This window comes from Pseudomyrmex gracilis, unplaced genomic scaffold (genome assembly GCF_002006095.1).
Source record: "Pseudomyrmex gracilis isolate BER0280 unplaced genomic scaffold, ASM200609v1 scaffold_181, whole genome shotgun sequence".
NCBI classification, from domain to species: domain Eukaryota; kingdom Metazoa; phylum Arthropoda; class Insecta; order Hymenoptera; family Formicidae; genus Pseudomyrmex; species Pseudomyrmex gracilis.
Genome location: NW_018020765.1, coordinates 224,741 through 241,043, shown reverse-complemented (window position 1 = coordinate 241,043; position 16,303 = coordinate 224,741). Strand labels below are relative to the sequence as shown.

General features: G+C 43.0%; 1 protein-coding gene across 4 annotated transcripts in view; it reads left to right on the top strand.

The window, feature by feature from the left end:
- The window catches only part of LOC109858018, a 63,542-nt gene extending 58,161 nt beyond the window's left edge, over positions 1-5,381 (top strand). For all 4 annotated transcript variants that reach the window (XM_020434899.1, XM_020434900.1, XM_020434901.1 and 1 more), the window contains 2 exons: positions 39-339; positions 436-5,381. In XM_020434899.1, the coding sequence (XP_020290488.1) occupies positions 39-339; positions 436-4,217 (4,083 nt within the window). In that variant the 3' untranslated portion in view covers positions 4,218-5,381. The remainder of the gene's footprint in view (positions 1-38; positions 340-435) is intronic.
- The last annotated feature ends 10,922 nt before the right edge of the window (positions 5,382-16,303 follow it).

Sequence of the window (16,303 nt, the reverse complement as noted above, 5' to 3'; positions counted from 1 at the left end):
TCGTGAGCTCTTGTTTGCAACTTGAATGTTGTTCGCAGCTTGCTCAAATACCGGAAGGTTATCAGCCTTCGTCGGGCGACGATTGCGAACGATTGTGTAAGGAGACGGACGCGCTGCTGGACAAGTCCCGCGCCGCCGAGGACGCCGGCGACCTCAACACGGCCGTGGCGTTGTGCAGCGCGGCCAGTAGCAAAGCCCGTGCGGCAATGGACGCTCCGTATAACAATCCTCACACAATCACGATAGCACGTATGAAACACAACACGTGCGTAATGCGAACAAGAAGTTTGCACAGGCGAATGTTGCAGGAGCAAGTAACCGTTAACGGAGATAAAGAAGGTAAGAACAGTAAAAAAAAAAAAAAAAGTGAGTTGCGGATCATTTTTGACGAGCGAACGTATTTGTGACGTGTGTGTGTGTTCTTTGTATTTTCAGAAGGACCTCCTGAAGGACGACATTCGCGAGAGAACAGTAAATCAGGTCAGCACTCGAGGCAGAGTTCGCGAGACAAAGGCAACCACTCTCGGCAAAACAGTCGGGAACTTCTAACGAACGTTCCACCGGCTGTGGCGGACAAACCGGCCACAAAAAGTATCGAGATTTACGCCACTCTGCCGAAGAAGAAAACCTTACGCAGCAAAGCGACCGCGGTAAACGTTATCGAAGATGAGGAATACATGCTCTACGATCGTCCGACGCAACGGACCGGTCTCTTCAATCGTGCAAAACGTTGCGAGGACGACAAGAAGGACAAGAAACGCGCGAGGAGCGAGGAGAGGAACAAAAATGTGTCGAAGGACTTTTCGATAGCGCCGTCCCGATTGTCACCCTCTCCGAAAGGAGCGAAAGCTGAAAAACCCAAGGAAATTGCGCAGGAAATCAACGCTGCTACCACCAGAAGTGCGCAATCCAATAACGTGGCCATAGTCGAGCAGAAACAAGGTAAGAAGCAGCACAAGATACGCAGGAAGTTGCTCATGGGTGGGCTCATCAAGAGGAAAAACAGAAGCATGCCGGATCTACGGGAAGGACAAGACGGTCAGACAAATACGAACACGGAGGGAACTTCCAACACTCTGCCGAAACAGTCGATGGACGATTCCGGCGTCGGTTTGAAGGGCAACGATGTTGGCCAATCGCTGAGCGGCTACTTGTCAGAGGGACATCTGGAGTTCACCGGAAACGGCGCGGCCGGAAACACGAGCAATCCGAATCTCGAGAGAAGTCGTTTGATGAGGAAGAGCTTCCACGGCAGCGCCGGCAAGGTCTTGCACGTAGCCAAGGTACCGCCACCTCCTCCGCTCAGAACCACTTCTCAGCTTAGCAAGTCTAAGTGTTCAGGGGGCGAAGTGCACAGCGAACAGCAGCCCGACAAGGCTGCGTATCCGTTGCAGGACGGTCGGTGCGCACCTAACTCATCGCAGGATCAAAACAATGCTTATTGGAACCACATAAACACCAACAACACGTCCAACGCAGCGAACAGAAACTCGAATTACGCGGATTACTCCTCGGAATCGCATTCTTTACCTTTTCTACCGTCCTACAACGAGCCGAACGCCAATATTCCCGGTCAAACGAATTACAACAGCAAACCCAGAATCCAGGATGATGTTGTGCAGTACGCCAACGGTATATTCTACGAACCGACGTTTGTTGTGACTCGCGCGGACGTACATAACGAACAAAATCCTTCCAACAATTCAAACAATTCCAAGCAACAATTCCAGCCGGATTCTCTACCACCCTATCCGGAAAACAACAATGTCTCACATTCCCGGCAACCGAGCGAAGAGTTTCCACCCCCTCCTTATCCATCGATCCACTCGGTGTCACATTCGAGACAGGCTAGTGAGGATTTCCCGCCGCCGCCGCCTCCGATCGACGAGCAGCCGACTCAGCAGTCTCAGGAGACTCAACAGCATCAGATTCAACCACAACAGCAACCACAACAGCAGCGCGCCCAACAACTCGAGATCACCAGTCTATTGGCGCAGTTGCAGAGCAAACGGGAGCAGATCTTGGCCGATCACGCGGGTGAGGAGAAACGACGAGAAGAATCGAAAGAACACGAGGATGAGAAATCGTCGAGTGAAACATGGTTGAGGGAACTGCAGGCTAAGCAAGCGGAACGAAAAACGAAGAGATACGTGTTGTCAAATCAGGACATACAGAAAGTTCGAACTCCGACGATAACGACACTTCAACCGACCATCGCCAGGAGAACCAGCGACTTGATGATGAACAATCTTAACGGACAAGGTTACGATCAGGGTCGTGACGTTGTCGATTGCCCGAGAACAGTTTCTTCGGTGAAAGATATGGCCGCCAGATTCGAACAAATCAAGTTGCTACCGGCGACGAAGTCAGAGGCGGACGTGAAACCCCAATCGAAGCAGAATGTCAACTGCACTTCCCCGGAAAACATACCTCAGGAAACGTCGATAGAAGAGACAAAACCAGTCAAATTACCTTCCGAAAATGTCGTCCTCACGAAGATGGAATCTCAGCCAAATTCTCAACCGGTTCTGAATTCCAATTGCGAACCGACTTCTAATCAGAACAACTTCGTCACGATGATGCCACTGAACAATCCCGGCGTTCAACAGAACGAACTGAATGCCGCGATGTTGTCCATGTCGTTGACACTGCCGCACGAGAACGGGCTGCCCGTTGACTATCCGGAGGACGACATCAGCGAAGTGGCGATGCAAAACACTATTCAGAACACGACGATACTGCCGAGTGAGGAGGACATCGCTCCGAGAAAAGTGAAACGACGAATAGGGAAGAAGAAGAGCGTGTCGTTTTGCGACCAGGTGGTGCTCGTCGCAACGGCGGAGGACGACGAGAAGGACTCGTACATACCCAATCCCATTCTGGAGAGGGTACTGCGCTCCGCGATGAACAAACCCGAAACCGCTCAGGTGTTGCGAGAGATCCGTAGCCGACAGGAGGCGGAGATGAATCGCGAGAACACCGCGATCAAGTTTCAGCAACAGACGCTTCCCTTGAAGAGCGAAGCCGACAGCATACCGGCGACACCGTTCCAGGATCAGTTGAGAAGCGTTAATCCAATGCCGATTTCCGATACGATCAAACCTACATTCGGACGGCAGAATTCGAACGACTCGATCGGTTCGTTGACGGACAAGAAGCCCTGCGGGCCGGGCGGGAACGACGGTAAAGACGTGATCGATCGCAAGGAGCCTTACGCCGGTGTGCCCGCCAACACCGTGAAGTCCGCCGCGTCTTATTCGCCACAGATGCAGCAGATCAGATACTATCACGGATACTCGCAGTACGTCCAGTCGATGTATCCGCAGACGCAGACCTCCCACCCGAGGAACCAGGGTATTCCCTTGTCGCAGACGCAGAAGCCGGCCAGTCCTTATCCCACGCAGATGCACGGACAGTATATTCCGAACGGCATCCAGCAGAAGATGCCACCTCAGAAAAACGGCTACGGCGCGTACTATCAGTTGGAACAACAGCATAATCAGCTGAACAAGCAGCCGGTCGTTCAGACCCAGCAGAATATTCTGAATCAGAGAATCCCGTCGTCTCACAACGCCAGTCCGATAACCGTCCAGCACTCGCAGCAGCAATTCTCGTATCCCTCGAATCAGTCGCCGAGTCCGTATCCGAGCCAATACTCTCAAAGTTCCTACGAGGGTCATCCCTATCAGACGGTTCTCTCGCAAGGTAGAATGGGTCAACCTTTGCCACCGCAATATCAACCGCCGCCGACCTCGTCCGCGTCCTATCAACAGCAGCAGCAGCAACAACAGCAACAGCAACAACAACAACAACAACAACAACAGAGCGCGCAAAACTATCAGCAACGGCACGACAATTACCCGCGGCAACTGCCACCCCAGAAGGTGGATCAGAACCCCGCAATGTCCAATCAGACGTATCCCAAGGCCCTGCAAAACGGTCAGATACAACCGAACGCGAAGTATCCGGCATATCAGCATCCGCCGTTGTCGAAGCACTTCGCGATGTCGACCACAAAGGTCGTCCCGTCGATGATGACGCAGCCAATAGCGACGCAGTCCGCGTTACCGACACCGACGAGCATCGCGAACACCATGAGAGCGTGCGTAACGCCCTGCAATCTCTGTCGGAAGCGAACTGTGCTAGAACCGACGCTCTACTGCTCGGACTGCGACTTCTACATGTCCCGCTTTCGAGCGGGCAACAAAACCACCTGACTTCCTTCCGGTGGAGAAAAACTTGCCGATTCCGTCGAGCTTCCACAACGAAGAAACCGCGCGTCTTCTCTTTCCCGTAGTAGTTAATTAACTGACGCGTATCGACAGACGCTCTCGCGTAAACGTGAGGTGTTAGAAATGTTCGATACGCCACGCGTAATTGCGATTAAATGAAATAAGCGTAAAAACAAAACAAACAAAAAACTGACAACAATTACGTTGAAAATGAACACGTAATTTCCCTGCATGCATACAACTTGTTATAAAGTTTTCTGGATAGCCACGCGTATAAAGTTTGGAAAAAAAAAACTTAGATATTAAAATCCGATATATTCTCTGTTAAATGACCTTCATTGGAATATTTGATAACTGTTAATTCATTTTGTGTTTATAAATATTAGACAATACTATTGAATACGAGAGACCCTCATCGTGCAGCTACATACGTTATTATACTCATGTACAATTTTATATATCAAATAGAGCATCCATCTACCTATCTACGTTAGTTAGTTGTTATAGTTTATATGTTAAATATATATATATATAGAGAGAGAGAGAGAAAAGTTAGTTGTCACACATGTTTTCGTAGCCATGTAGCCATTTTACATGTAAATAGACGAATTTACTAAATGCTTTTTTGAAAAGAGAATGAAAAAGAAAGAGAGCCGATGTTACAGTTGTACGAATCTACACTTTTACTTTTTTAAGCTTCCACGAACTTTGTACGCGCTCCGTGTTGTATACGCGTCATAATTTTTTTTTTTTGTTTTTGTTGAGAGACGAGACGAGAGAAAGAGTTGACTTGTGATACTAGACCATGCTACGTGGAACTTACTGTATCTCTGTTAGAGTAGAAAGTTTATAATGTAATTAACATTTTTCACATCGCGCATTAAGGAAAGAGCTCGATGTTGGCGAGAGATAGAAACGGACGAAACTTTGATCTCTGAGAACGCGTGGAGTTCTTTTTTTTTTTATTTTCTGTTATAATTAACGACCTCCCGAAAAACAAACGTCTCTTATTGTGTATTATTAACGAACAATCGCGTTTAAACTGTGTATTATCTCCGTCGAGTGCTAGTTCGATGTACAAATAGATTTTATACTTTTTGTATGAGTATTTTGTTTTAAAAATACTTTACTTTTATTGTGACATAAATAAATAAAGTACCCTTGCAACAATATCGTTTGTGTTTTCGCTTCGCACGCGTCGTTGCGATATGGTGGAGAGTTTTCGTTTTTTTTTTTTTTCATAAACAAAAATGTTTTGGATCTTCCTTTTGTTTGGAGCGGACTTGAACGTCTTTGATGTTACATTCCTCATTTTGTGTAAAATATCCACTAACATGTAAAAAGATCGTATACTTTTTGGAACAAGAAGTCGCGGGCAATGTGTTTTCGCTTCGCGCGTGGTTGTTTTAATAAACGAAAACGTTGCAGACTTTTCTTTGTTGCAAATTGAACATATTTCGTCGTAAAATATATATTAAGATTGAAAAAGACTTACTTTTTTTGAAGAACAACAGCCTGAAGAAGTCGTCCGCAAGTTTTCCGCGTCGCAGCAACGATGTGGCTTTCTTAAGAAAAGAAAAACGTTTCGAGCCTCTCATTGTGACAAATCGAACGTGTTTCATCGTGTTCAAGAAAAATCTCTGTGACAAAATGTCCTCATGATTGTCCTTCAGACATGCGCACACGTCGAAACAATCTCGTCCACAAGCGCCGCGATGTTCACGTTTCTTACACGCGAACTAAGCAAAATCAACTAGCGGCGAATAAAATAAACTTCGTTTGGTTCTGTTCCGCGCTACGTGTGAGCGCGCTTTGCCGCGCGTCGATTCGATATATTTCGAGAATCGCAGTATCGCGCGCTTCGATATTGATATCGTCTCGCGACGCGCAGACAGTCATGGCGGACGCGCGAAGCGGACGATCTGTATCTCGTATTTTTCTCGTATAGTCTTCGCGCGCGTATCGTCTCGCGCGTAATTATCAGAGAGTGTCGCGGATTATATCCTCGAGCGCGAGGTGATATACGCAATCAAATGTTAATTAGCGAGCTTTTATCACGCGACGAAATCGCATCGCGGCCGTTGCGCCGCTCTCCCGCGCGAGGAACAAAATTTCGCGCTCGCGCGTCGCTTCGAACGCAACGACTGCGCGTGTTGAAGAAACGGCGTGAGAACTAACTTTGCTACAATACGCGCGATAAGTGTGCCTGTAAACGGAACAAGATATACGGTAGCGAGCAACGTGCGACATGGCAACGGAACAATGTAAGGTTTGAATCAAACAGGGACTTATACCGGTATGCAAAATACCGGTATTTTAGCGATATTTTTGGGTAATACTATGAAAACCCTTATGCAAACCGAAATGCAGAAATACCGGTATGACGTCATACCGGTATACGATAATACCGGTATATTTACCCATATTTACCTATAATTACCGATAATTTTTTCGTGATTTTTAAAAAGTAATATCTTAAAACTATAAGTGTTGTCATTATGTTGATAACACTTTTTAATAATATAATGTTCATAAAAAATTGCCGCACAGAAACTTAATATTATTTAAATTATTATTATTTTTTTATATAATTAAGAACAGTAACAATAATTAATATAATTAAGAACAGTAACACAAAATACACATGGACATATTTATCAATATCCAAATTTGTTAAAAATTTCACGTTACATTAGTCATGCTACGTAATAAAAGAAAGCATGAATAAACAGCTGCTTCAATTGGTTTATAAAAAAAAGCGTCTTTATATTTTGTCGGTCTATAAGTCCAATAAGCGGTAGGAAGATTAATTATGCAACAAAAATTGCTTTAATTAACTTATCTAANACCATTAGTAGGAATACCGAAATAATACCGGTATTTTATTACGGTTTTCGGTACATATCGGTTTCGGTACTATAACGGTAACGGTATACAATCTCTAGTATAATACCGGTATTGAAATCATACCGGTAATAAGTCCCTGGGTTTGATCGAGTTGATGTGTTATCTTCTTAAAGAAATTATTTGCTTTTATTTATTTATTTTATTTGCTTTTGTTAATGTCAAACATTGTATCAATTATTGCATATTTAATATCACGAGCGTCGATTCGATATTTCGAGAATCGCAATATCGCGCGCTTCGGACACTGGATTCTGGCGGCAGTTCACGGCCGCCACGCGCGACGCGAGTACAACTTCCGCTATTTCTCGCGCGCAGATATCAGCATTTCGAGCATTTGGAATCGTACGTAAGTAACGTCGCGACGTTAATCGGCGAGTAAAAGTATTTTGCGCGGCTCTGTTCGTAAAATACTTTTAATTGATTACGGAGCAGAACTGATAGGGTTCGAATTATCTCTCGCATTCCTCGCGATTGTTATCGTCTCGCGCGCAATTATCCCAGTTGTACGCGTGTGTCGGGCACTCACACACACACACACGTGTACGTTAACTCCGTCTGTGGTTTCAATGCGCCACATATCATCGAGAGCACATCGGCGCTCGAAAACGGCACAATCTGCTAAATCTGGACAGTAAACCGCATAGTATCGTTCTTATTCGCTGAGTCGACTGAAATATCACACAAATCGGCTGATTCGCGCGACGAGTACCATCCGCTTATTACCATCGAACGAGACAACAATCGGATCGATAAAACGAGTTCTCGCGCGTTTCCCACGCGAACGAGTTTCCCGCGCTCGCCACGTCAGCTGATCGGGGGCGCTGGCTGCGACGCGAAGTTGTCACGCAGACCACGCAGGTGGTGCTCCTATTCGTAATGGCGTACGACGATTGAGAGTCCGACGTGCGAGTGTACGCGTAAACGGGCGAGTGCACGGGAAGGATTTTCGCGTATTTCGCAAGCAACGTTGGTGATTGAGTGCGGCGACGACGTTGCCGGAGTGTCGTGCTTAACGCGGCAAGATGACCACGTCGACCGGGGTGCTGCCGTCGTATCAGCGCTTCGCGAACGGCGTGCCGGTGCCGTTGTTCACGAGACGGTCTTTCCGTCCGCGCGAGAGATACCTGATCCTTCTCGTGTTCCTGACGTTCGGCGTCGTGTGTTTCGCGTTCTTCTTCCTGCCCGATTTTCGCACGGGCACCGCCGCGGTGAACAGTGTCTATCAGCGGGTTTACCAACGCATGCAGAAGGCCGGACCGGAGCTGTTACTGCCGGTGCCGCCGCACGCGTCGGGCGACGTCAAGGATTCGCGTTCGCGCGCGCATCCGAACGCGATCCCGCCGGGCCACGAGGATCGGGATCATCAGGATGTGCATCTCGTCGAGGACAAGCAGAAGCTGCAGGTGCGAATTTTCGCGGGTCGAACCCAAACGGCGTTCGACCCAACCGCCGTTCGATTCTCGACCATCTCGAACGCCTTGCCCGTTGAAAAAGACAACACGCGCGCGGTCAGCTGTCACACTGCGACTTGCGATCTTTCTCGCGCGGCGGAGAATTTTCTCACGTTTCCGAGAAACGTGCGCGCGTGTCTCCGGGATTTATAACACACGGCGTTTACAATCGGAGTCTCACTATCGATACGCTACGTTATCTTGTTTGTTTACATACGGCCATTGTAACGTGGCATGGCTGACGCACGTGCGCGACGTGAATCCCGCGCTTGTTGTCGTTTCTTGTTCAAGGCTTCTTTTCTCAATGGGAAATCTTTATCTTTCACAAATTCTCGCTTGTGTGTTTCGAAATCTGACACATCGCGCGTACACAACATTATGTGAATGAATAGCTGAATCGCGTTTAAATGTCACACGTCGCAATCGATTCTCGGAGCAGCGCAGTGAAGTTAGCTGAATCGCACTTCGCTGTTTGCCGCGTGAAAATCAAGTAGCAGGCTAATTAATTTATTCACATTATTCAATTTGCATTAATTCATTATTTATAATTTTACTCTTATGTAATAGTCGTCCGTCGCTTTTTAAGAATTTACGGACGCGAATTTGTGAGTTGAAGAAATAATAAATTAATGAGAAAGATAAAGGATCGGTATGGAATCGTGTTCGACACGATTATGTTTGATCATTTTTAAATGCTTTTTTTTTAAGACTGACCAAATACGCGGAACAATATTTAAATCGGATCGCGCTCAGCTGCTTCGGTTATTAGAATTCGTTCAAGGTCAGTGTCGGAATCGGAATATGCGGAAGGCAAACGTGATAATCTCGTGCCGCGTGTGTGTCGAAGAAACCGTTTCGTGTGCGCTCTTTTTCTTCCTTCGCCTTCACGTGAGTAGGTTAGGTCAGCACAAGGCCGCGCCGTGATCTTGCCCTCGTAAGGCGACGAAATATATCGACTCGGAAATTTCAAGGGAATGATTCTCGCATCGCCACGCGATTCGATAAACGTGTTCGAACACTTATCGATTCGGAAGAGAGTTTTTCAAATTTTGTTTTCAACATGACTTGTTTATTATGAAAAGAAAGAAGAAAAAAAGATACGGGGAGAGAAATTGAACGGAAGGCATCGAAGAGACGCCGCAAACGTTAATTTACAATCTGTTTCACTTAAAAAATTGCTGAGTGTAAATTATATTTCGTGACGCGTTAATTGATATACAGATAAGCGCGCGAATGAAAATGCAGTTTATCTCGTTCAGAGGCGCGCGACTCGTTTTCGTCGTTATTTTATATTGTCTTGTTTTTTTTTTTTTGTAGAAATAATAATAATCAAAAATAGATATCCTGCCTCTCTCGGTGTTTTACACGCACGTTGCGGTTCTTCGTCATTAATCAGAACGACGCATTGCGTCGTCGCGGTCGATTTTTAAGAGCTTCTCTCTTGCTCGCTCACTCACTCTTTTCCTCTCTCTTTCTCTCTCACATACACTTTCTGCTTTTCTTCCTCTTCTTTCTATCATACACTTATATTTCATTTTTCACAAATATCAATTTTTATCAGTTTTTGCTTTACAAGAGGTATATAACGAAGTGTCTCGCGCGACTTGATTGCATTACCGTGACTCTTGATCCGAAAAATCCGAGTATCGCAAACTCGATAAAGACCACGTAATACGAAAGCGAAATGCGATCCGCTGATGCGGCTCTGATTGCGCGAGCGTCGTGGAAAAATTATCTCGCGTTGCGACGTTGGCACATGGAAATGAATGGTTATTACGGACATAAAAAAACGCGATAAAAACCGACATAAAATATCATATCGCAAAAACCTTGAATTTTTCACTTATTTATTGCCGAAGAAGCAACAAATTTTCGACATGTATATACGTGCGAGTATATTTACGAACGGTATTGCGATTTATAGCAAAACAATATCTTCGACACGAATTTTTCTTTTCGTAGTTTCAACGCCGTCGTGTTATTTTTTTATATATATACATCATCATTACATCGAAATCTCCGTCCGATCTTCGTTTATTGACATTCTAAGTTTTGTTTTTCTCCTGTGAGAGAAATCGAGCGTCGTGGAAATGAATCTAATAGCGAGAACGAGCAAAAACACAGTCGTAGTCGTCGCAGCTGTGCTTTCTTTGCGAAAGCGGTTTTCTTCTTGTTGTTTCCTTTCCTCGGCGACATAACGGTGAGGTGTTCGAGAGAGCGAGCGCGCGCGCTTCTTCGGTAGTGAACGAGGCGAAAAGGAGCGCGCTTCCGCGGAATCTGGTTCGCGCTCAAATGGCACGCACCGCATCTTGTTTACACAGAAAATGCAACCGGCATCTCGTGGTCGTTAGACACACGAGTCGCGTTGCGAGTTGGATCGTATTTTTATCGAAAAAGTTTAAACAAGTATCGCAACGACGCGCATTTGCATAATTATCGTTGATATACCGAACCTGATATAAAAAAAAATATCAGTCGCAAAGATGCAAAACACATCGGCTTCGCGTGCTCAAATCATAATTAAATAAATAAATGTTCAAATGTTTTCTCGTTAACACGCACGCATTGACATTGTTATTAAATGTTTTTTTAAATTAATTTTTTCTGGTTTAAAATTTACCTTTTCGTTTTATATAAATAAATATATATTAAATCTATAATATAATAAAATATATAATTTAATGTGTAAAATTTCAACTTGTGCGCGTTTCGATCCCGCGATATTTATCTCTTTACGAGTTGAGATTGATCTTTGCGCGTGCCATTTGTGATAATCGCGAAACGCGTTTCTCGATGTGCCGGATTTTCAGGCGAAGATCGATGAGGAGTATCAGCAGCAAAAGACATTAGAAAAACCGGACATGGGTGAGTCGCGAGTGCGTACAAGTAGTTCCTCATCGTTGATTGTGCATAAACCAGAAACGACTTTGGAAACAGTGCCTCCGGCGCCTTCGGATAAACTGCCAGTAATCGTCGGTGGAGAGGATAAGGATCCCATCGCCAGGCAACGAAGGGACAAAGTGAAAGAGGTGAGTTTTTTTTTTATTTCACATTGTTTCTGCGCGAGAGTAATATAAATAAATAAACAACGATGAGAATACAAATATGTGACTCATCAAACTCGCACATATCGAATTGAATTATATGGTAAACAATCTTTTTAAAAGAGAAAATTAATTTTAGGAAGAGATTAATTTTATACATGTGTGTGTGTGTGTGTGTGTGCGCGAAATCGTTCCGCGTCGATGTAAACGAATTTTCCTACTTATATAACGCGCATCACGTACATTTTTCGGTAAAAAGAGAGAAAATTATAAATTAAATTGATTTTATAACATTATGTTAAATTTTATCATAAATTATAGTAAATTTTATCGTATACGAATTGAATCGAGATAAACGGTAAAATTACTTTGTTGTTATCAATTAATGTATATTTTTTTTTTTTGACACACAAGTTTCATACATCGCGCATGTGAGTGAGCATTTCCCGCGTGTTATTAAGATCCTTCCTCTCTTCCTTTTCTCTCTCGGTTATTCCGCGACGAGAGATCTGCGTTTATTGCAAACTGCGTGGCGGAGGCGATGTTCCCTTATCTCACAGGCCGTTTAAATCGTATCTTTTCCATGTGGCTCTCTCGCCTCGCGAAGTTCTCCCACGGAAAATCTTCTAAGGAAAACGTCTCGCGCGCGCATCATCCGGGAACTGCCGCCACTTTCACGTAAACGGGAAGAAAAGAGCGAGAGAAGCCGCTTTCCTTTCTTTTTTTTTTTGTTTTTTTTTTTGTTTTTTTTTTGTGCGCGCACGGATGGGTAGTTTCGCTCGCGCGTCGACATCCACGTCGTGTTTCGCAAAATAATGAAGCGGGATTTTTAAATTGACCTCGAGAAGTTCAATCTACCTGGCGCACAATGCGCCGCGCGCGCGCGCTCTGCATGCAAATTGCTTCTATAAAAACCATAGGATCATAACGATTCACCTGTAAAAAAAAAGAGCTTCTCTCTCTCTCTCTCTCCCCGCGCGTCGGGGGCCGTTGACTTCCATTCGGGCTTCCACCATACATATAGTATAAAAACTCAATTTCGAGACGAGTTCTGAAATTGCGCGCATTCGAAGGACGGGCGGGATCATTGTCCTTTGCGTCAGCGCGCAGATAAAAATGACTAGTGATATGTAAGAAGATATGTTCCGCGCGCGCGGTATGTTGTGTATAATATATATATATATATACAATATATATTTTAACGCAAAAATTAAACATATTATCTGCGAATTTACAAAAATATAGAAAAAAATGTAGAAACTATTTTCCAAATAAAAAATATTTATGTAAAGTATAACTGGGAGAGAATAAAAAATTCCGCGTTTGCGCGAACAGATAAAAATATATTAAAAATAGATTTTTAATACATACATATTATATATAAAACACCTAGAAAACGTATACTACCGTGAAATTGTTAGAAATACCGCTGTAGTGCGGTTTAAATCGTCACATCGTGTCCCCGAGGTATATGAATTTTCGCTAGTGAACGATTTAACGGAGAATCACTGCGCACGCCGGGATTGTGCAAGCTGATAATTCGTTATATTCGGATAAATGTTGCACGTATACCGATTTTTATTTAATTCCGTTGGTCGCTTTTCCAACCGTTCGATCGCTTTGGTTCTTTTTTCTGTACGGCAAATAAAAATGCGGCCTTTTATATCATTCGGTTTCGCGTTATTGATTTCAAGTGCAATTTTGAGCGTCTGGTGATATTTTTATTTGAAAAATTGCGCGGAAATTTTAGTTACACCGTTTTTGCTATGCGAAAAGGAAAACGCGACTCTTTCTCTCTTTGTTCGAAAAATCGAACGTTTTCGTCATGTAATCCGTTCCAATTTTAAGAGAGTACGTGTAATTGAAAATAAACAAATATAATCATCATCGGCGCGCGCGATTCCGATTATTTTCGTTCAATTTGTGTGCAAACGGCTCGTCATTCGATGCGAGACAGGATATATGGGAGTCACGCGATATTCTCTGTAACATAGAATAGTCATAGAATAACGTGGAAATATCAAATCGCACGCAATTTGCCGTCGTCATTCGGTTGCCAGGTTCTCTGTCCAAGAGAACAGAGAGTGACGTTTGAACAAAGTAATCCACCATGTGAAACGCACACTTTTTGCCAAGTGTATTTTGTAGTGTCAACTTTATGAAAGTGTGCGCTCTCGGTACATTCTTTGGAACAATCGTGTGCGTTTCTTTATTTTTATGAAATTGCGAAAAATTAGTTGTTGCTTTAGTTAATTAACACCGGCCGTATTAAAACCGCGTCGGTAAAATAGCTTTTGAAAGTATTCGCGCGCGTTTGTGCGCACGCACATAGACGCTATGTAACACACACGTATTCTGAACAAAAGAACAAAAATAATACCACCGTGGCGTGGTATTTGAACGTCGTTACACCGATCTAACGTGAAAGCGAGTTAAACAAATGCATTCATAATTTTATAGTTTCACGCGACTTGTCATTTGCAACTCGCGGTTACGTTGCAGCAAGTTTCGCCATTCACCGTGATGAACTTCCGTGACATTTATATTTGCGTACAAAATGCGAAACACATACGCGAAGTGTGTAATCGGTTTCGCACAATTTCACGTTATTAAAAAGCACACATTATATCTACGAAAAGTGATTGCGAAGTAAAAATTTCATGCGGCGTATTTTATTTGCACTCTGATCTAATATTAACATTCAAAAACAAAATCAATCTAACACAGCTGTGGTTTGCCGGTGGTAGTGTAAAATTAAATTTCTTCTAAATGTACATATATAAACTGTTTCGATGACTTTATTTTGATCATTCTCAGTCAATTTACATAAACAACACAATACACAGTTGTTTATATACTGTACAAAAATATTAATAAATATATCCTATAAAGTAACTAAAAATCGAGAGTGATCTTAACTTTACACGCCTTACATGTATCAAATTTTCGAAAATTGTAGCCGCGTGTCAATGGTCCGAGAGAGTCAAAACTGACACTGAGTATCAAAACACATTGCAATGTTGTTATAAAAATCTTTGGAAGTTCATGTGCAGAAAAAAAATTAATCCTATATAAAAAAATCCATTTGGACCGCGAAGTGCGCGTTTTGAAATCGAATGTATCGCATCTATTGTTGCTTCTTTTCCGCGTTGCCGATTGATTGGTTGGTTGATCGAGCCGAGTCGAGTCGAATCGAATCGGTAAAATCAAGAGAGTAAATAATGACAGAAAAGCGATTTTGACAGTTCGTCGTATACGTGGAGAAAATTAAAAACGTGACTAAAGTAACGTGACTGTAATTTATATTATATATAACATTAAATAATATATATTATAATTTATTATATATTTATAATATTATACTTTATATTGTATTATATGTATTATATACATACTACAGTAAGGTCACTGACCTCGGCCGCGCGACCTTGGCGGGGTCACTGACCTCGGCCGCGTGACCTTGATGGGGTCACTGACCTCGGCCGCGCGACGGCGGGGTCACTAACTTTGGTCACGTGATTACGGTGTGTGTGTGTGTGTGTGTGTGTGTGTGTGTGTATTATATATAGATATAGAATATTAGATATATAGAATATTATATATTATATATATAATATATATATAATATTCTCTTTTTTACTGTTTTCCCTGTCACGTGACTTTTGTTACATGGTGTTTTTCTACTCCGCCTTGACACATGACTTTAGTCATGTGTTGTTTTTTCACTTTTCCCTCTCATTATTTTTTGACTTTGATTTTCATGCGTTATTTCTGACATTTCTCTAATGTGTATTATATAGTTTGGAAGACGTATATACTAGCTGTTATAGCGGTTTGTTCACAGACTGTGTTTACTGACACAACACGTTAAAATAAAAACAACAATAGCGTGCGTGTAGCGCGCGTCTGTGTTGTCCTAGTAAAAATAAGAAATGTCAAAGTCAAAACAGTTAAAGTAAAACTTGCAATTAAGCAGTTAGCAAATAAAAAGTCAAATTATAAAACTTGCAAAACTTTTATAGTCAAAAATTGAAAAGTCAGAAAACTAAGAGACATTAATAAATAATAAGTAAAATATCAGGTCATGAAGTGGAAAATTTCCGATCGTCATCAATCATCAAGTCACAGATGGATCACATCTGTTGGATCGATTTTAATTTTTAAATTTTCCTTGAGCTTGTTTTTAATTAATTAATATATTCTTGATATATTTCTGTAATATTGAATTTTTATAATTTTTTACGTTGAAAATGTGTGTGTCATTTGTTTTCAAGAACAATAACGCTAAGAAAGAAAGAGGAAGGAATATTCCGCATTCTCGCGTCACGATCCTCATTATGTCGAGACTGCGACGTTCGAACGGGAACACATCGATTGCGCAATGATTGCGCAGCCGGCAACTATTAATTGCCGGCATATTACGTTGCAACTACCGAATAGAGAATGTCGATAAACGAGTGACGGAATTAATATCGCGGCTGTTCATTGTTTGAAATTCTATTGATTGCAATGTGACGAAACGTTGAGGCCGAAGCGTTATTGATGAATCAATTCATCTTTCGCATCGAAACGTTTGTCGCGTCCTATGTGTCGCGTGTTATATAGAAATCGTCCCTACCGGGATTTAACTGTATACGCACTGATCAGTAATTGCTGGTTCTTTTATGTC